Source organism: Triticum aestivum, chromosome 2B (genome assembly GCF_018294505.1).
Source record: "Triticum aestivum cultivar Chinese Spring chromosome 2B, IWGSC CS RefSeq v2.1, whole genome shotgun sequence".
In the NCBI taxonomy this organism is placed as follows: domain Eukaryota; kingdom Viridiplantae; phylum Streptophyta; class Magnoliopsida; order Poales; family Poaceae; genus Triticum; species Triticum aestivum.
The window spans coordinates 769,866,092-769,887,290 of NC_057798.1; the positions used below are offsets into that span (position 1 = coordinate 769,866,092).

The window sequence follows — 21,199 nt, forward strand, 5'->3', positions numbered from 1 at the left end:
GTCAACACCTTGAACTTTGTCGAAAACCTTTTCCCGACAAGTCGAGCTTTGTAGATAGTAACACTACTATCAACGTCTGTCTTCCTCTTGAAGATTCATTTATTTTCTATGGTTTGCCGATCATCGGGTAAGTCCACCAAAGTCCACACTATGTTCTCATGCATGGATCTCATCTCAGATTTCATGGCCTCAAGCCATTTCGCGGAATCTGGGCTCATCATCCCTTCCTCATAGTTCATAGGTTCATCATGGTCTAGTAACATGACTTCATTAATAGGATTACCGTACTATTTTGGTGCGGACCGTACTTTCGAAGACCTACGAGGTTTTGTAGTAACTTGATCTAAAGTTTATGATCATCATCATTAGCTTCCTCACTAATTGGTGTAGGAATCACTGGAACTGATTTCTGTGATGAACTACTTTCCAATTCGGGAGAAGGTACAATTACCTCATCAAGCTCTACTTTCCTCCCACTCACTTCTTTCGAGAGAAACTTCTTCTCTAGAAAGGATCCATTCTTAGCAACTAATGTCTTGCCTTCAGATCTGTGATAGAAGGTGTACCCAAAAGTTTCCTTTGGGTATCCTATGAAGATGCACTTCTCTGATTTGGGTTCGAACTTATCAGGTTGAAGCTTTTTCACATAAGCATCGCAGCCCCAAACTTTAAGAAACGACAACTTTGGTTTCTTGCCAAACCATAGTTCATAAGGCGTCGTCTCAACGGATTTCGCTGGTGCCCTGTTTAACGTGAATGTAGCTGTCTCTAATGCATAACCCCAAAACGATAGTGGTAAATCGGTAAGAGACATCATAGATCGCACCATATCCAACAAAGTGCGGTTACGATGTTTGGACACACCATTACGCTGTGGTGTTTCAGGTGGCGTGAGTTGTGAAACTATTCCACATTGTTTTAAATGAAGGCCAAACTCGTAACTCAAATATTCTCCTCCACAATCAGATCATAAAAACTTTATTTTCTTGTTATGATGATTCTCCACTTCACTCTAAAATTCTTTGAACTTTTCAAATGTTTCAGACTTGTATTTCATTAAGTAGATATACCCATATTTTCTCAAATCATCTGTGAAGGTCAGAAAATAACGATACCCGCCACGAGCATCAACACTCATTGGACTGCATACATCGGTATGTATTATTTCCAATAAGTCAGTAGCTCGTTTCATTGTTCTAGAGAACGGAGTTTTAGTCATCTTGCCCATAAGGCACGGTTCGCAAGCATCAAATGATTCATAATCAAGTGATTCCAGAAGTCCATCTTTATGGAGTTTCTTCATGTGCTTTACACTGATATGACCCAAACGGCAGTGCCACAAATAAGTTGCACTATCATTATCAACTTTGCATCTTTTGGCATTAATATTATGAATATGTGTATTACCACGATCAAGATTCAATAAACCATCAACATTGGTTGTATGACCATAGAAGGTTTTATTCATGCAAACAGAATAACAATTATTCTCTGTCTTAAATGAATAACTGTATTGCAATAAACATGATCTAATCATATTCATGCTTTAAGGCAAACACCAAATAACATTTATTTATGTTCAACTCTAATCCCGGAAGTATAGGGGTTGTGCGATGATGATTATATCAATCTTGGAACCACTTCCAACATACATCGTCACTTCACCCTCAACTAGTCTCTGTTTATTTTGCAACTCCTGTTTCGAGTTACTAATCTTAGCAACCGAACAAGTATCAAATACCCAGGGATTACTACAAGCACTAGTAAGGTACACATCAATAATATGTATATCAAATATACCTTTGTTCACTTTGCCATCCTTCTTATCTGCCAACTATTTGGGGCAGTTCCACTTCCAGTGACCATTTCCTTTGCAGTAGAAGCACTCAGTTTCAGGCTTAGGTCCAGCTTTGGGCTTCTTCACAGGAGTGACAACTTGCTTGCCATTCTTCTTGAAGTTCCCTTTCTTTCCCTTTGCCCTTTTCTTGAAACTAGTGGTCTTGTTTAATCATCAACACTTGATGCTTTTTCTTGATTTCTACCTTCGTCGATTTCAGCATCACGAAGAGCTCGGGAATTGTTTTCGTCATCCCTTGGATACTATAGTTCATCACGAAGTTCCAATAACTTGGTGATGGTGAGTAGAGAACTCTGTCGATCACTATATTATCTGGAAAATTAACTCCCACTTGATTCAAGTGATTGTAGTACCCAGACATTCTGAGCACATCCTTACTAGTTGAGCAATTCTCCTCCATCTTTTAGGCAAAGTACTTGTCAGAGGTCTCATGCCTCTTGACACGGGGTATGAGTCTAAAATACCAATTTTAGCTCTTAGAACATCTCATATGCTCCATGACATTTCAAAAACGTTTTTGAAGTCCCGGTTCTAAGCCGTAAAGCATGGTGCACTAAACTATCAAGTAGTCATCATATTGAGCTAGCCAAACGTTCATAACGTCTGCATCTGCTCCTGCAATAGGTATGTCACCTAGCGGTGCATCAAGGACATAATTCTTATGTGCAGCAATGAGAGTACACCTTAGATCACGGACCCAGTCTGCATCATTGCTACTATCATCTTTCAACTTAGTTTTCTCTAGGAACATATAAAAAACATAGGGAACTATAACGCGAGCTATTGATCTACAACATAATTTGTAAAATACTATCAGAACTAAGTTCATGATAAATTAAAATTCAATTAATCATATTACTTAAGAACTCCCACTTAGACAGACATCCCTCTAGTCATCTAAATGATCATATGATCCAAATCAACTAAACTATGTCTGGTCATCATGTGAGATGGAGTAGTTTTCAATGGTGAACATCACTATGTTGATCATATCTACTATATGATTCACACTCGACCTTTCGGTCTCCAGTGTTCCGAGGCCATATCTGCATATGCTAGACTCGTCAAGTTTAACCTGAGTATTCTACGTGTGCAAAACTGGCTTGCACCCGTTGTATGTGAACGTAGAGCTTATCACACCTGATCATCACGTGGTGTCTCGGCACGAAGAACTGTCGCAACGCTGCATACTTAGGGAGAACACTTATACCTTGAAATTTTAGTAAGGGATCATCTTATAATGCTACCGCCAAACTAAGCAAAATAAGAATATAAAAGATAGACATCACCTGCAATCAAAATATGTGACATGATATGGACATCATCATCTTGTGCCTTTGATCTCCATTTCCAAAGTACCATCATGATCTCCATCGTCACCGGCATGACACCATGATCTCCATCATCTTGATCTTTATCAACGTGTCATCACATGGTCGTCTCGCCAACTAATGCTTTTGCAACTATTGCTATCGCATAGCGATAAAGTAAAGCAATTATATGGTGCTTGCATCTTATGCAATAAATAGACAATCATAAGGCTCCTGCCAGTTGCCGATAACTTTAACAAAACATGATCATCTCATAGAACCCATCATGTCTTGATCATATCACATCACAACATGTCATGCAAAAACAAGTTAGACGTCCTCTGCTTTGTTGTTGCAAGTTTTACGTGGCTGCTACGGGCTTCTATCAAGAACCATTCTTACCTATGCATCAAAACCACAACGATTTTTTGTCAAGTATGTTGTTTTAACCTTCAACAAGAACCGGGCATAGTCAAACTTGATTCAACTAAAGCTAGAGAAACAGACACCCGCTAGCCACCTGTGTGCGAAGCACGTCGGTGGAACCAGTCTCATGAACGGTCCGGGCTGCTTCATCCAACAATACCGCCGAATCAAAGTAAGACGTTGTTGGTAAGCAATATGACTATTATCGCCCACAACTCTTTGTGTTCTACTCGTGCGTATAACATCTACGCATAGACCTGGCTCTAATACCATTGTTGGGGAACGCAGTAATTTCAAAAAAAATCCTACGGTCACGCAAGATCTATCTAGGTGATGCATAGCAACGAGATGGGAGAGTGTGTCCACGTACCCTCGTAGACCGAAAAGGGAAGCATTTCAATAACGCGGTTGATGTAGTCGAACTTCTTCACGATCCAACCGATCAAGTACCAAACATACGGCACCTCCGCGTTCAGCACACGTTCAGCTCGATGACGTCCCTCGGGCTCTTGATCCAGTTGAGGACGAGGGTGAGTTCCTTCAACACGACGGCGTGGCGACGGTGATGATGATGCTACCTGCACAGGGCTTCGCCTGAGCACTACGATGGTATGATCGAGGTGTGTAACTGTGGAGAGGGGCACCGCACACGGTTAAGAGAAACTTGTGTCTTTGGGGTGCCCCCTGCCCCCGTATATAAAGGAGGGAGGGAGAGAGGCCGGCCCCCTAGGGGCGCGCCAAGTGTATGGAGTCCTACTAGTACTTCCAAGTCCTAGTAGGAATCCTTTCCTTTTTAGGAGTAAGAGAGAAGGAAGGAGAGAGGGAGTAGGAAAGGGCAAGGGGGGCGCCGCCCCCTTCCCTTAGTCCAATTCGGACCTATGGGGGGGAGCCACCTCCCCTTGGCCTGCCTCCTCTATTTTCCGTATGGCCCAATAAGGCCCATTACTTCTCCCGATGAATTCCCGTAACTCCCCGAGTACTCCGAAAAATACCCGAATCACTCGGAACCTTTCCGATGTCCGAATATAGCCTTCCAATGTATCGATCTTTACGTCTCGACCATTTCGAGACTCCACGTCATGTCTGTGATCTCATCCGGGACTCCGAACAAACTTCGGTCATCAAAACACATAACTCATATTACAAATCATCATCGAACGTTAAGCGTGCGGACCCTACGGGTTCGAGAACTATGTAGACATGATCGAGACACATATCCGATCAATAACCAATAGTGGAACCTAGATGCTCATATTGGCTCCTACATATTCTACGAAGATCTTTATCGGTCAAACCGCATAACAACATACGTTGTTCCCTTTGTCATCGGTATGTTACTTGCCCGAGATTCGATCATCGGTATCATCATACCTAGTTCAATATCGTTACCGGCAAGTCTCTTTACTCGTTCCGTAATGCTTCATCCCGCAATTAACTCATTTATCACATTGCTTGCAAGGCTTATAGTGATGAGCATTACCGAGAGGGCCCAGATATACCTCTCCAATACACGGAGTGACAAATCCTAATATCAATCTATGCCAACCCAACAAACACCTTCGGAGACACCTGTAGAGCATCTTTATAATCATCCAGTTATGTTGTGACGTTTGATAGCACACCGGTATTCGGGAGTTGCATAATCTCATAGTCTGAGGAACATGTATAAGTCATGAAGAAAGCAGTATCAATGAAACTATAACGATCATAATGCTAAGCTAACGGATGGGTCTTGTCCATCACATCATTCTCCTAGTGATGTGATCATGTTTATCAAATGACAACACATGTCTATGGTCAGGAAACATAACCATCTTTGATTAACGAGCTAGTCAAGTAGAGGCATACTAGGGACACTCTGTTTTGTCTATGTATTCACACATGTACTAAGTTTCCGGTTAATACAATTCTAGCATGAACAATAAACATTTATCATGATATAAGGAAATAAATAATAACTTTATTATTGCCTCTAGGGCATATTTCCTTCAGCATACTAGGCAACCAGGGCGTTCAATCCCGATAGGGGAATTTCAAGAGCACAACAGATCCCCTCTCTTTCACATGGAGAGATCTCCTCCTTGGGGATGGCCATTTGATAGTAAAGCGGGGAGGAGTAGAACGGAAGGTAACAGGGAAGGGAGGCAAAGCTTCGCGAGGAGATGCTGGAGCAGGGTCGCGCGAGAGGAACGAGGCGGGGGAAATTCTCACGAGTGCGGAGGCGTCCTCTGCCCGGGGAAAGAGAGGGGTTCAGGCTGGCATGGCCCACAGATTGAGTCGACCAAATGTCGAGCTTGAATTTCCTAGCGAGGGTTTACGGGTGGGTTTTGGGCCGAGGAACAAGGAAGGAATCCCGGGGGAAATCACGCAACCAAATGAGCCCTCAAAGGAGGGAGTGCCCTCATGCCCGATCCGCCACTTCGCAGAGGCCGCTGCCAGCCGGTGCCGAGCGCCGCCCCTCCCGGACTCCTCCATGTGTCTTCCTCTCTGCCCCCTTGCCCCATGCCGACGAGGCCATCGGCCTTGAATCACGCAGCCGTCTGCCATGGCCTGCTGAGTAAATAGGTAGTTTTTTGATTAATTTAATCCAAGAATAAATCAGTAGCATGGCATTGACAAAAACAAAACATGCTGATATTCGATCATGCAAGCACATACTACGCTTATCACAGACACATCTACGTATAATGCTAGCATGGCTAAAATAGAAATTAGTAGGAGCAGGATAAATGAGTTATACCCTCCAATCGGCCAGGCAGAGGCCACGGTGGCGGCAACAGTGACGTCCTCCACGGTCTTCTTCTCGGCTTCAAGTTTCTCGACGGCGGCTTTGTCGGCGTCGGTGGACATGGTGACGATGAAGAAATGGATTAGGAAAACAATTCCCTATGACTGACCGGCTAAAGCTTGGTTTAGTCGTGTCGCTCGCTTCCCACGCGCGCGGACACCCACCAAGGTCAGGGCCCCATGCATCCCTGCGACCCCCACACACAGCCCTCCTTCCCCTTCTTCCTTATCCTTTTATTTCCTCTCGCTCGAACTCCTCCTCCCAGATGCTCGCCGCCATGTCCGCCTTCTTCCCCCCTCGCCACCCGCGGGCACGCCCGTGAGCTTCTTGGTCATAACCCGTGTGGCTGCATGTTGCGTTTCCGTGGCCATGGCCTGCGAGTTCTTTGGCCATGGCGGAGACCATGATTTTTTGGGGGGAGCTACAACCGCTGCGGTCGCGTGTTGCCACCGACCTTTTTTTTTGCTGGAACGCGAGGTCGGCGGCCATGGACGGCGATGTTATTTTGCTGCACCATGCAATTTTTTTGCTGGAACCGGTGCTACAATTGTTAGACAGACACGGCGGCAACAGGGGTGCCGCAACCTGCAGCAAGAAATGCTAGAACCTATTAGGTCGTTTGCTACAACCGACGCTGCAACAATGTTGTGACATGCGCGACGAGATACAAACCAGCGGTGACGGCGACGACAATTTTTTGCTGCAACCGTGTCTCCGTTTTGCTGCTACGATCGTGTGATCCTGGTCGCTCCAATCGGACGGATGCCAGCCCGACCGGCCGAAAATTGGGCCGGCCGGCCGGCGCCCAGTGGCGGAAACGATGAGGAGGACAGTCGAGCGAGTGCACACACGCAGTGGTAGTTCGCCGAGAACAGTGCACGGGGGAGCCGAGCCGAGCCGCGCGGCCCACTCGCAGTCACACGACGGACCAACCCACCTCGCCCCGCCCCAACCCGCACCCGGTCCACGCCCCCAAATTTCTGGTGGCCTCCGTGCCTCTCGATCCCCCCACTCCTCTCCCCGCGCCCGTCCTCCCCGTCCGGCGCCGCCGCGGCCCGCATGTAAGCGATCGCCGCCCCGCCCGTCCGGCCGGCCATGGCGTCCACGCTGCTGCGCAGGGTGTGGGGCACCGTGCTGGCCCGCGCGGGGCCGCGCGACCCGGACGCCTCCTCCTCCTCCCCGCGCCGCCGCGGCGCCCCGGCGGCGTCGGCGGCGGCGGAGTACGGGTCCCTGGGCGCGCTCGACGCCGTGCCGATCGACGTGCTGGCGCAGATCCTGCGCCTGCTGGGCCCCGGCGACGCGGCGCGCTCCGTCGCCGTGTGCCGCACCTGGCGCCTCCTCGCCTCCGACAACGCGCTCTGGGCCTTCTTCCTCAGCCTCGGCCCCGACCCCTGGGACCTCGTCGTCTTCGCCGAGACCCACCTCGCCGCCGGCCCCGCCGAGCCCCGCAGGTTGCCCCTGCCCCCTCCTCATCCTCCTCCTCCTGCCTCCTCACGCGGCCCGAGCCTTTCCGTTTTGGAAGCGTCCCCGCTTCGTTCGCCTCCTAACTAACTAACAGCGCCGTGCCGTGCCACTGCGTACGCAGCGTCTACTTCGGCACCGTTCGCGTCCCGCCGCAGCTCTCCTTCAAGCGCATCTACGGACAGCGAGCGCTCGTCCCCGGCTCTATCATAGTCGATGGTAAGTAGTAACAGCCAGCATCTCCCTTTCACGCGCTTAATCATCTAGTTAGCCAGCGATTGTAGAATAAGTGTGTATATATATATATGCATTGATTGCTTCATTAAGAGATTGCACAATCAACAAATTCCCCCATTTGGACAACTCTCATGATCTTACCTTCAGTCACTACACATTTTTTCCCTAGACGGCCATGCGTCCGGACTCCAGATTCCACTGTTAACAGTAACAGAACATAACATGGTTCAAGCATCCGGATGCAATTGAAAGCAAACACTTCAATTACTAGACATGATTAGTTGTCTTCAGTAGTCATTAGGTCGTTATGGTAGGCTGATTGTGTCTGGCCCTTTGCTTTGTGCGACGTGATAGTCATTTTTGGAGGGGAATCGGCATTGTTTATTGACCCCTGTTGTTTTGATTTTCTGGCCTCCTTTAAAAGGGTGCATTCCCTGTTGTTTGTTTTCTTAAATTATAGGTGGATCAGGCTATTGCAAGTACGGCTGGAGCAAGTATGCTGCTCCTTCTGGGCGTTGTGCTACTTTTCTGGTAAGCTGTGGTGATTAGTAAAATATGAAATATACCAAGCCATCGCGCGTCAATCATTTATCATGACAAAAAAAAATTCTTTGTGGAACACTCTGACCAATGTTGGTTTAACAACTTCACAGTGATAATAAGATGATTGAATTGATGATATCATTTATGTCCTAATTTTGCTGGAATCATCATGCAGGAATTTGGTAACATTGAGTCCCCTATGTATGCAAGACTTCGTCACTTTTTCTCGACAATCTATAACAGGTCTGTAACATCTTTTAAGTTCCACTGCAATATCTTGTATATAAAATTTTTGCTTTACCTTTTTTGCTCCATTTCTATAGACAACATTTTCCGCTGATGATTTGAGTTCTCACTGGGTGAATTCACTTGAAACACACACACACACACAACTTATATTGTGAAAACTTTCGTTGACTAGGTTGGTCTACTATCAAATTGGCTGCACCATCTCTTGCTTGATCACGACACACGAGCAATCAATATGCATATCCAGATATTCTTGCCATAAACTCTATTTATTCTTGACTTTTTTATAGGATGCATGTAAAGCCTTCTGCGCGACCAATTGTTGTTGTCCTTCCCCTCTGTCACTCCGATGGTTAGTATTTTTAGGTGATACAATTTTCTACTTTATCATTGTCTATTCTGTCCACATTGTTTACCTTCATCACTATTTCTATATGGCAGCCCTGTTATATGGTTACATTTCTTTGCCCATCAATTTGTTTCAATAATCAGGGCCCCTCCCTCAGTTCCATTTCAATTAAGAAAAGAAACCACGAATGAGTTCTTGCAGCGTCAGACAGCAAAAACTAAAGGAGTGTCTACCAGCCTGCCGCTAGAGCACAGCATAAAGCAAACCAACGAAACCAACACAATATGAGTTCAAAAGACCCCAAACAGGCACGCAGGCCAGGGGGTGTCACAGACTAGTAACTAGAGAACACCACATGGATGGAGTCTTCTTCGTTGGGGTGCTGTTTCAGATATTCCAGGGTGCTCTATCCACCATGTGCAGCATTCACCACCACCTCCTTCAAGGATACAGAGCCAACCCACCTTTTGCAGTGTGTCAGTCTTGTTCCAGTGCAAAAGTTTCCTTCAGACGCATCCACAGCAAGGTCTGAAATTCCATCAGGAGCCCTCCCTGTAAATCCTGGAACAGTTTTGTCCAATCTCTCGAATGACGAGAGACCAATCCTAGCACCTGTTTCATAGAGATCCAGGAGCACCTATAAAAACAATAGAGTTCCTAAAATTCCACAGCCCCCACAGGACAGCAGAAGAGACTACATTAAGATGAAGATATTTTTTGCGACAGAGCCAGAGTTTTGCAACTGATTCAAAGTTAACAATAGAAACTTGAAACATTTTTTCAACATCTGCCCATCAATTTGTCACTATGGTTGATGAACAATTTCAAACTTGTTTTTCTGACCGTATGTTTCTAACTCAACTTGGCACAGATACCGAGGCTGCTAGGGCCTCAAGAAGGCAATACAAGGAGACATTGTACTCGGTTTTGTTCGACATGAATGTTCCTGCTGTTTGTGCTGTTGATCAAGTAAGCATTTTTATGTTCCCTTGGTCATTTTGTTCGCCCTTACATTTATCACCTCTTGATGTACTTTTTGGTTCAACCTTGTGTACCACTGTCCATTTGAATAATTTTGTTGTCATAATGAGATTTGAGACACTATTTTTTTAAGATTTAGCTTTGGAAAAGTAGAAGATTCGCATATTATTGTGTCAGAATCCTGAGTCACGGTTCAAGCTGGAAGCCTGGAACTTCTCAATTATGAATTTTCTGTAATACATTTTCTATATTTTGACGTCAAAATTTAAATCGAACCTTGATGTAGTGTAGTCTTGTAGAAGCCACCTTTCTGTTTACTTATTCATTAACTTTACCTGCTGAAGAAGATATTTTGTGAGATTGTTGACATGTGTTTTTGCAGGCACTCCTAGCTTTGTATGCTGCTAGACGAACCTCTGGTATTGTTGTCAACATTGGATTCAATGTCACAACCGTTGTTCCCAGTAAGTTCTGGTGTAAGGTTCGACTCAGTCGACCATCTTACTGTTTTCTTCAGTATCTGATGTATCTTCTCTTAAGATCAGTAAACATGGCCGATATTCCAAGCCTTTAGGCCTAACCACAATTTTATTACATCGAATATCAACTTAATGCAAAGAACCTGCTTGATTATTGATAAGACTATGTGTGGGCTGTAGACTGATAATTATTCATGGTCGGGCTTTGTCCCAAAATGTTTATAACACATGGAAGTGCGTCTAGATCAAGTGGTAAAAATACCCATTTGTTTTATCTTATGTATTTTCCTTGCAACAGTCTTTCAAGGTAGGGTGATGCGTGAGATAGGCATTGAAACTGTGGGGCAAGGTGCTCTGAAACTTACTGGATTTCTAAAGGAGCTATTGCAGCGAAGGAATATTTCTTTTGAATCACTGTACACTGTTCGGACAATCAAGGAGGTAGGGTTTTTGTTTATTATCCCAATATAGCTAATGTAATTTGTTGTAGCTTGCATTCTCCACATAAATATCACCTAGTGGCCAGTTGTGCTTGTAACTGATTAGTTGGGGGCTACAGACCAACTCATTGTGCTTGAAACCTATATTATTAGTTGAGGGCGACATAGTAACAAACTATTTGTGCTTGGGAGCCATTAGTTGGGCAACCTATTTTGATTATATACATGACAGAAATGGAGATGATAGCTAACACATGATTCTACCTCCCTTTCCTCTTCTCTCTGTAAAGAAAATTTGCTACGTCGCGGCTGATTATGAAGCAGAACTATGTAAAAACACACAAGCTTCCTATGAGGTGGATGGTGAAGGGTGGTTCACTCTATCAGAAGAAAGATTCAAGATGGCAGAAATCCTTTTCCAGCCCCAGATTGGAGGAGTGTATGTTACCTTCTCTGCTGCGTAACCTTGCTTGTCCATTTCCCTTTAATACGGTTCGCTTACGCTTGCTCGATGTTGGTGTTGCAGTCGTGCTATGGCTTTGCACAAAGCAGTATCTCTATGTATGGATCACTGCTACAACACAGAGGTGCTCCGTGATCACAGCTGGTTCAAGACGGTGGTTTTAGCTGGTGGATCGTCGTGCTTACCTGGTTTGCCAGGTATGCTTGCCTAATGCATTTTAATACTGAACAGCTGATTGGATGTTAACGCATAACACAACAAATCTAGAACACTGATGGATAAGTCTGTATTTTTCACTGTGAACAGAGAGGCTCGAGAAAGAGCTCCACAAACTTCTTCCTCCATACATCTCAGAAGGAATAAGGGTTCTGCCTCCTCCATTTGGCACAGACACCGCCTGGTTCGGTGCAAAGATGATCGGCACTGTAAGGACAGCGTCGATTCTGGTGACCAGTTTATCGCACTTTTATCTTCACTAATAATGACTGCCCTAATTCAGGTGAGCACTTTCTCGGACGCATGGTGCATAAACAAGAAGCAGTTCCGCCAGAAGTCACGCCACAGCGGTTCGTCTTTAGCGAGTGCATGGCGATAGATCCTGACGGCCGCAGCTAGGATTGGCAAAGCCAGGGAAAGAGCCATGAGGTTGTTATCCTCTAAAATATGGTACAGATCTATACAGCATCAGTCCCCAGTGTACATAACAGATATGGTTACATGTATATGGATGATAGATTATTGCGAGTAAATAAAAATGATAGATTGTTATCGGTTATGGGATGCTGTGTAGCACAAGTGAATGCATCTTGTTGTGCGCATTTAGTATGATTCTCTGTCATTTATGTACCCGTACATTATTGTTTTGCAGATGAAATAATACCGTCTATTTATCTTGAACTGGATCACACTAATTTGTGGTTGCCCTTCCAGTTCTTTCTGTTTTTTGAAGTTAAATATGGCTTTTACTCTTTCGGCTGCAAATTATTTGAAGTTCTAGCTTTATCTAAGTCGAAGTTCTCCATACTTGGCCAAGTTTGTTGAAAAATATGTTACTAATGTCTACAGCATCATATATATGTTTGTATGAATATGTTGCATCTAGTGAAACTAATTTGTGTAGTGGATGTTAATGATTTTTATATATAGTCAAACTTTAATTCGACTTAGGATAAATCTAGGATTTCAAGTGCAACCACTCCAATTCTGCGGTCGAAGCACGGATCAAGCCTCATTGAATTGCTACAGTAAGAGACCATCGTGCATGATGGAGATTCACCCAATTCTGCCGTTGAAGCACGAATCAAGCCTCATTGAATTGCCACAATCGTGTATGATGGAGATTCGCCGCAAAGTACATTGGTGAGTGGACTGCCTGATCTAGATAGGCAGCCCAAATTTCCTTTGCGAGGCTCTAAAGAATAATTTTTGTCGTTGGAGTAGTCAGGCCGATGGGAATAAAAAAAAACTCATGTTCTCCATGAAGAGGCCAATCAAGATTTTCTCTAGAGGGACACCATGATCCATTGAGAGAATACCGTGTGGAAATCGAGTATCGGTGGAAACAACATGGTTCTCTAACAAACAGTAGAGATGTTCTATTAGCATTCCAAGTACTACAAAACACAAATTCATTTATACAAGGTAAAAAAACAAAATCCAATGTCACTATGCATTGCTGATTTATTTTTTAGCTCGTAAATGGTTTATTGTTTGAACTTGGAATTGCACATGGCAACATCACCCTCATAAGCATTTAAAGGAGTTACCTATTCCCTCGGTACAATATCAATTGTCACTCGCCCAATATGCGGCCCTATCCAAAAGGAACTCGAAGGTCCCACCAAGGATAGACCCGCATATTGAAACGCTTTTGCAAGGTGGATATCATTACATCAACATTACATAATACATGGGGATACATATAAAGGGCATACAATGCCACACGAATACAACAATACATCATACATAAGAACATCATCCGACTACGGATGAACACAAACAGAAACTCAAACGACATCCACCCTGCTAGCCCAGGCTGCCGACCTGGAACCTATCCCTGATCGAAGCAGAAGAAGAACTCAACGCAAGAAAGCATCGCTCTCGCGTCATGATCATCGCATAACCTGTACCTGCAACTGTTGTTGTAGTAATCTGTGAGCCACAAGACTAGCAAAGCTTAAAGGGAAGGAAGGGGTAAAGTGGTGAGGCTGCAACAGCGACTAAGCATATATGGTGGCTAACATACGCAAATAAGAGCGAGAAGAGAGCAAAAGGAACGGTCGTCAACTAGCAATGATCAAGAAGTGATCCTGAACTCCTACTTACGTCAAACATAACCCAAAGACCGTGTTCACTTCCCGGACTCCGCCGAGAAGAGACCATCACGGCTACACACGCGGTTGATGCGTTTTAATTCGGATCTGGTGTCAAGTTATCTACAACCGGACATTAACAAATTCCCATCTGCCTATAACCGCAGGCACGGCTTTCGAAAGATTATACCCTGTAGGGGTGTCCCAACTTAGCCCATGACAAGCTCTCGCGATCAACGAAGGAATAGACCTTCTCCCAGGAAGACCCGATCAGACTCGGAATCCCGGTTTACAAGACATTTCGACAATGGTAAAACAAGACCAGCAAAGCCGCCCGATGCACCGACAAATCCCGATAGGAGCTGCACATATCTCGTTCTCAGGGCAACACTGGATGAGACATCCTACGAGTAAAACCAGACCTCGAGTTGCCCCGAGGTGGCCCCGCAGTCTACTCGGTCCGGACCAACACTTAGACAAGCACTGGCCCGGGGGGGCTAAAATAAAGATGACCCTCGGGTTGGCCGACCCAAGGGAAAGGGTAGGTGGTGGTGAGGCAAATGGTAAAACCAAGGTTGGGCCTTGCTGGAGGAGTTTTATTCAAGGCGAACTGTCAAGGGGGTCCCATAAATCACCCGACCGCGTAAGGAACGCAAAATCCGGGAACATAACACCGGTATGACGAAAACTAGGGCGGCAAGAGTGGAACAAAACACTAGGCAAAAGGCCGAGTCTTCCACCCTTTACCAAGTATATAGATGCATTAATAATATAAGAGATATTGTGATATCCCAACCAAAATCCTGTCCACCATGGAGAAATCTTCAACTTCACCTGCAACTAGCAATGCTATAAGAGGGGCTAAGCAAAAGCGGTAACATAGCCAAACAACGGTTTACATAGGAAAGGTGTCAAAGGTTAGAGGCTAACATGGCAATTTGGGATGGCTTGATAAATAGGTGATAGGCAGTGCCGCAAAGCGATAGAACGAAGCAACTAGCATAGCAATGATAGTAGTGAGATCCAGGGTAGCGGTCATCTTGCCTAAAATCCTGCTAGGAAGAAGAACGAGTCCATGAAGAAGACGAACGGATGAAGCCACGAAGACGAACCAAGCGTAGACGAACGAATCCTCACGATCGCAACGAAACAGGAACTATTGAAAAGAAGCACACAACATAGTAAACAAACCACACAAGAACATGACATGATGCACAACCAAGCATGATGCATGACAAGACTACATGAAGCTACTCATGGCAAGAGATGATGCAAACACGAGCAACACATCAAGGCAAGTTTAAATGAGGCCGGGAACAACATATAACAATTCCGATAAGTCCTCATATGCATATTTCAAAATTGGTCCAGATCTGAATAAACCTTATGTTCAAGTTGTTAAACAGCAAGTTAAGATGCCCAAAGATGATCTACACGAGATTCTAGTCAAATTACATATAAAGTTCATTTAGTTCGGAGCTACGGCCTAGAAGATATGAGCAAAACAAGTTAAACATGGCATTGATGCAAAATGCACCCAAACATCAAGCGAACACCTCAAAACAAGGATGCAACATGATAATATGAAGCTACATGCAATTCTAAGCAAGTTTCATATAGAGCACACTCAAAACGGAGCAACCATTCAACATACACACATGAAACAAGTTTAAAGGACAAGCTATCCAAAACAGCAACTAGGCATATTGCAAGCATCAAAACAACATACTACAGGACCACAATAAGAAAACAAAAGGCATGGGCATGATGTACAGGTAAAGCATAACAAAACATGAACACTGAGCTATCTCTAGAAATCACTAGAACATGCTCAAACACACATGGTAAGATTGCAAGTTATAACAATTCAGACTTTGCAGAAAATAACATCAGGTTGCAATGTTCAGAGCTATCAAGCAACATGTTACAGGAACTTATAATGGCAAACAAAGGCATGGCATGAATCTACTAAATGCATAGATCAAAAGTCCCTTAGTGACCATAAGCCAAAAGGGATCAGAAAATATGATGGCACCCACGTATACATAGCAAGTTATAATACAGATTCATACATGGCAGGAACATAATTATGAAGGCATGTAAATGAGCTTGTGCAACTCACTATAGAGCAATATATGGCATGGCAAGGCACCCAACAGTAAGAAGACATATTTTTGAAGCTAAGCATGGCAATAGCAAGTCCATAGGGTGCATGGAGCACTAGGAAAACACATGGAAACAACTGAACTTAATGTTAAAAGGCTGACAGCAATATCATCAAGCAACTTTGGAGCAAGATATGAACAAGCTACAGCAACCTATAAATGCAATCAGGGCATGGATGGATAGAGGATGACATGTAGATCAAAACATGTTTATAGAACATCTCCAGATTATGCATAGAATGATTAGTAGCAACATGTTTATATAGCATCACGAAATAACAGATTCAGTCTAGCAAAACAGCAACAGCGAGTACCCTACTTAACAAGTTCGATACACTCACCACAAGTCATTGCATGACAAGATAAGCATAGCATCATCAAGAAGACATGTTTGTGTAACCAACCAAGGCAAGAACAAGTCCATAGCATGCAAGGATCAACTATAGCAACCTTGGCCAAATTGAATAACACGTAAACAATATGCCAGGAAACATTTTGAAGCAAAAGTAGAGCACAAAAATGACATGCTAGACTACTCCATAATTGCAACCAATGACATGAATGGATAGACAATAACCTATTTTTCAAAACATCCTTACTGAAGTATCTCAAAATATGCATGGATCTCTCTGTAGCATCAACTTTACATGGCATCAAAATAACAGCAGAACAGGGACCAAAATCAGTAATATCACGATGCCTAGTTTCATGCTTGTGCTAGTCACCACATTGATCACAAAAATACATGGTAAGTACCTCTGTAAAGAAGACATAGTGTAGATCAAAACACATGAAGACATCAACCTCATAGGATGCACACATCAATCATGGCAAAAATGACAAAAGAGCTCGTTCTGATAACAGACAGCAGAAAACATCATGAAGCACTCTTACAACAATAATTCAGGCATCAAGATGGACTCAAATGAATATGATGCAATGGAATGAAATGACGTACTCGTTGAGACGAACAATTTGACATATTACACGCACGAAACGAAGCTACATATGCAGAGATACGGCATAATGAACATGGCATGAAAATTATTGCAAAACTGGGGACTTGGCCGTTTTTTCGAAAATAAACAGATGAGCGCAATATAGTAAAATCTCTCGCGAGCGGGGTTTAACTGCCGGGTGCTCACCTAGGGCCCGTGGGCCGGCTCGGTGGTGGGCTGGGCCAAAGGAGGGGAGACCGGCAGGCCGGCGACGCTGGGCCCACACGCTAGCGCTGGGGCGCTCGTCCTCCAGAACTCACGGGAACGAGGGGAAGGCAGGGGCGTGACGCCGGCGAGGCGGGGCGGTGCTCCGGCGAGTGGCGGAGGCCGGGAATGGCCGAGACGGACGGGAACGGGTGGATCCGGGCCTGGGGACCCCGGATCCGGCGAGACTTGAGGACGAGGAGGCCGGCGACGAGGTTCTCTGGCGGCGGCGGCGACTCCTGCAAGGGGAGAGAGAAACCTTAGAGGAGGAGAGGGAGAGGGAAAAAAGGAAGGAGGAACAGGGCGCGGGGAGCTGGCCTGGTGGGGCGCCGGTGGCGGGGTTGCCGGAGGGACGCAGGACGGCGACGGGGTCGGGCAGACGCTGGCGCCGGCGACGAGGTATCGGGGGTCGGGCGAGGGAGCAGGGACGGGCGCGGGCGAGCGCTCGGGAGGGCGGCGGCGCGCGGGCTGGCTGCGGCCCTCGGGGCCCAGATCGAGGCCCAGGCGGCGCAGGGAGCATGGGAAGAGGCGCGGGGCGACGCAGGAAGGCCGCGTGGAGGCCTCTGATTGGCCGTGGCGGTGGTGGAGGCGATGTGGCGGCCATGGGTTGGCTGGGAAGTGGTGGCGGCGGCGCCAAGTGGCGGAGGAGGAGAGGATCGGCGCGCAAAACGATGAGGGCGGCAGCGACTGGGATTGGGGGCGCGAGAAACAAGGTTTGGAGGAGGCCAAAATTGGCATGGGGAGGTGTTTATATAAGGCAGGGAGGCTAGGGTTGGGGGTTTTGTCCGTTTAACAGATTCCTCCATTGCAATTCTATAGAAAAGTTTGCATTGAGTCCCTCTGTTTCTTCAGAATCATTTAGAAAAATTAAAGACCAAATAGGCTTGGATTTTAGGTACTTGGATGGGGTTTTAGGTACTTTGATTCAACATTTTCAACTCTAAAATAGTTAGGATGTCCACAAAATGAACACAATTCTTTCCCAGCCAGCAAACCCAATCAAAGCATCCAAATGGAAAGCCACACATATCATGACACGACAGAGATTTTACTTAATGGATAACGAAACGTCAGGTAGAACAGACTACCCAGACCCAACGGACTTGACATGGCAAGAGTACATTCATACGAGTTCAACAGGGGCACGACGGCCTCAAAAGTCCATTCACTTCGTCACGGGGTGGGGTGATACTTTGGCTGGTTATTTAGGTGATAACGGTTCTTGGGCCCGGCGCATCCATGGTCACCAGCTGGCCGTCCAGGCTCTAGCCCATGGCGTACTTCTGCGTCCAGGAGCGCGCCGTGGACTCGTACTTGGCCCGATCAGTCTTGTACATGTGAGCGATCTCGGGCACCAGAGGATCATCGGGGTTCGGGTCCGTCAGCAACGAACAGATTGACAGCAGGACCTGTTAACAGAGACAGGTAAATGTTAGAGAAACGTAACCAAAGATTGTTGTGAGATGAAGGTGCTAAAGGAACCAAGCTCATACATCAGCAACAAGCTTTAAGCAAAAACGGAACGTCCAAGCTAGGAATGCACATCATTACCTTTGATATGGTCAAAGCCGGGCTCCACTGTTCCTTGAGAATGTCAAGGCAAATGCTGCCGTTGCTGTTGATGTTTGGGTGGAACACCTTGGTGCGGAAAGAGACCTGAATATGTTCATGTCCAAATGTCAGACAAAAATAGATACATGGCAGACAGCAACAAACCAGTTGTCTGAAGACAACTAGGACATTCATGTAACAGCAATTCCAGCATCAAAGGATCAAGATGAACTGTTTTTTTACAAAGGTCAGTTCAGTACACTGGAAATTACCTTCGGGGGCTTGAAGGGGTAATCCGGTGGGAAATGAATGTTCACCAAAAATAGGCCACCGGTGAACGGGCTGTCCGAGGGTCCCATGATAGTGGCCTGCCAGTGGAACATGTCCTCACCTACAGGACCTGCCCAGATAAAAGGAGAGAAATACAGTATTACACAACAGTCAGACAAACACATTCATACCAAGCCAGTCAAGTATTGAGTAAGAAAAACAAGTCTCATTTGCTGCGAGATCAAATAGTTTCTAGATTTAATTGTGTGAACAAGTTAAAAATTAGAAAAGACATTATGTTATCAAGGGTTATCAATCCTATACAAATCCAATACAATGATTAGAATAATTCAAAGTTCATTGATTTTAATTTCAAGAGGTTAGTGGAACCAACTACTGTATTAAATAACATCAAGTCACCCAGGAGGCCAGGACATCCACTGTTGCCAGGTATCTCCATTAAAACACGGAACATCAGGTTTACACACATTATGAATGTTAAAGTTGCTTCAGTAATTTTATTTATTCCTATATGCATTGATAGACCAAAGAAAACAGGTGACCATTACAACCTCCAGCTCTAAAACATAGGCCACTCTTGATGATTCTCTCTATTGGTTACTCTGTACTGTTCATGCTTCTACACAACATTAACAATGCTAAAGTTGCTCCAGTAATTATATTTCTCACAGTAGGAACTGATAGACCAGGGAAAACAGGTGAAGATTGCAACCTACTAAAACATAGGCCACTCTTGACAATTCTCTCTATTGATCATGCTAGTACTCTTTATGCTTCTTAAATCAGGTTTAAACAACATCACCAAAGCTAAAGTTGCTTCAGTGATTAAATTTCTTCCAGTATGCACTGATAGACCAAAGAAGAACGGTGACCATTGCCACTCACCTACTAAAACATAGGCCGCTCTCGACCTGTTTATGTTTCTTAAATGGTCTAGTCCATGGCTCCATGCCTAACAGATAAGGTTGGTACTGTATGTTTAATAAGTAGTCCTAGTCCATGCCTAACTGTCCATATAAACTGCAAGTCCTTGGCAATTTTAATTTCTTTTGGTTATGGCAGTTAAGATAGCATACAGTGCTACTGGCTGGTGCATGTTCCACCCATGTGGTACTGACCTAATGAAATGTTGACAGTAAACTGTATTAAGGTTGGCATACCCTAACCTAACAGAACAAATATCCAAGGTTTTTTAATGACCTGCTCAGAAGATACATCACACACTTGACATGAGTCAATCATATTAATAGGCCATGTACAGTTAATAAGTAGAGTACTCTTCACCAATCAATCCAGCAAACCCTAAAAGCAGTGCGCGAGCACAGCTAAACAATCCACAACCTAACAACAGCTGACACAACCAGACCACGCAAACCGCGCGCTCATCCACACGCAATTCAACTCGGGGCGAGATCTAGGCGGAATCGGACGGGGCGGAGGGGAAATCACCTGCGCTGCACGAGGTGGGAGGGTCCTTCTGCAGGTCCTTGAGCTCCTTGAGGATCCTCTTGGACGCCATGGGATCAAACCCTAAATCACCGAAATCCGGCACAGATCAGGCCCTGGAAAACAGATCGAAGCGAGGGGACGGGGCGCGGCGTCGCGCGTACGTACCGGCCGGCGGGGGCGCGGGGGCGGCGGCGGCGGCCTCTCCCCTCTGCGGCGGCGGCGGGCGGCGGTTGGGGACCACGGGGCAAGAGGAGGGGGCGAGAAGGAGTCGGAGGATTTGGGTGTGGGCAGGCCGGGGGAGCTTTATATAGGGCGGAGGGGCGGCGTCGGCCGTCCGATCGCGGATCGACGGCCGCCCGCGGCTCGCGTGATGCTTACGCTGGACGCGCACAGATTCGTCCCCCCTTTCGGTGCTTTTCGGGTGGGGAGGAAATAAGCATGTTTTTTTGGGGAAATTTGGCAAACACTTTGGCAGCCCTGAGCCGGTGACGATGACAGATGGGGCCGGTCCCAACTCTAGGGTATTTGAAGGTAGTGATTCTCTAGATGAAGAGTAAAAAAAATTCTCTCTACTTAGTACTACTCCCTCCGTCCGAAAATACTTGTCATCAAAATGGATAAAAGGAGATGTATCTAGAACTATGT

At 45.5% G+C, this 21,199-nt stretch overlaps 2 protein-coding genes across 2 annotated transcripts; one reads left to right on the top strand and one right to left on the bottom strand.

The window, feature by feature from the left end:
* Positions 1-7,348: 7,348 nt before the first annotated feature.
* On the top strand, positions 7,349-12,481 carry LOC123047274 (actin-related protein 8). Its single transcript, XM_044470770.1, has 12 exons — positions 7,349-7,833; positions 7,968-8,062; positions 8,541-8,611; positions 8,799-8,866; positions 9,163-9,224; positions 10,093-10,190; positions 10,585-10,666; positions 10,980-11,122; positions 11,412-11,560; positions 11,648-11,781; positions 11,891-12,009; positions 12,084-12,481. Exons 1-12 carry the CDS (start codon positions 7,478-7,480, stop codon positions 12,177-12,179), a joined length of 1,473 nt encoding a protein of 490 aa, XP_044326705.1. The 5' UTR covers positions 7,349-7,477; the 3' UTR covers positions 12,180-12,481.
* A 5,814-nt stretch (positions 12,482-18,295) lies between these two features.
* Positions 18,296-20,942, bottom strand: LOC543171 (ubiquitin-conjugating enzyme E2 28). Its single transcript, XM_044470771.1, has 5 exons — positions 20,720-20,942; positions 20,555-20,635; positions 19,087-19,214; positions 18,815-18,919; positions 18,296-18,672 (listed from the first exon to the last, which is right to left on the bottom strand). Exons 2-5 carry the CDS (start codon positions 20,622-20,624, stop codon positions 18,529-18,531), a joined length of 447 nt encoding a protein of 148 aa, XP_044326706.1. The 5' UTR covers positions 20,625-20,635; positions 20,720-20,942; the 3' UTR covers positions 18,296-18,528.
* Positions 20,943-21,199: the final 257 nt, after the last annotated feature.

Bases quoted from the DNA above. Each gene is read 5' to 3' on its own strand.
- LOC123047274 (XM_044470770.1), top strand. From the start codon at position 7,478: ATGGCGTCCACGCTGCTGCGCAGGGTGTGGGGCACCGTGCTGGCCCGC. The intron at 8,867-9,162 runs GTCTGTAACATC...ACTTTTTTATAG, and splicing joins TTCTCGACAATCTATAACAG to GATGCATGTAAAGCCTTCTG. The intron at 9,225-10,092 runs GTTAGTATTTTT...AACTTGGCACAG, and splicing joins TCCCCTCTGTCACTCCGATG to ATACCGAGGCTGCTAGGGCC.
- LOC543171 (XM_044470771.1), bottom strand. From the start codon at position 20,624: ATGGCGTCCAAGAGGATCCTCAAGGAGCTCAAGGACCTGCAGAAGGAC. The intron at 18,920-19,086 runs GTAATTTCCAGT...GAACATATTCAG, and splicing joins ACCCCTTCAAGCCCCCGAAG to GTCTCTTTCCGCACCAAGGT. The intron at 18,673-18,814 runs GTAATGATGTGC...CTCTGTTAACAG, and splicing joins CGGCTTTGACCATATCAAAG to GTCCTGCTGTCAATCTGTTC.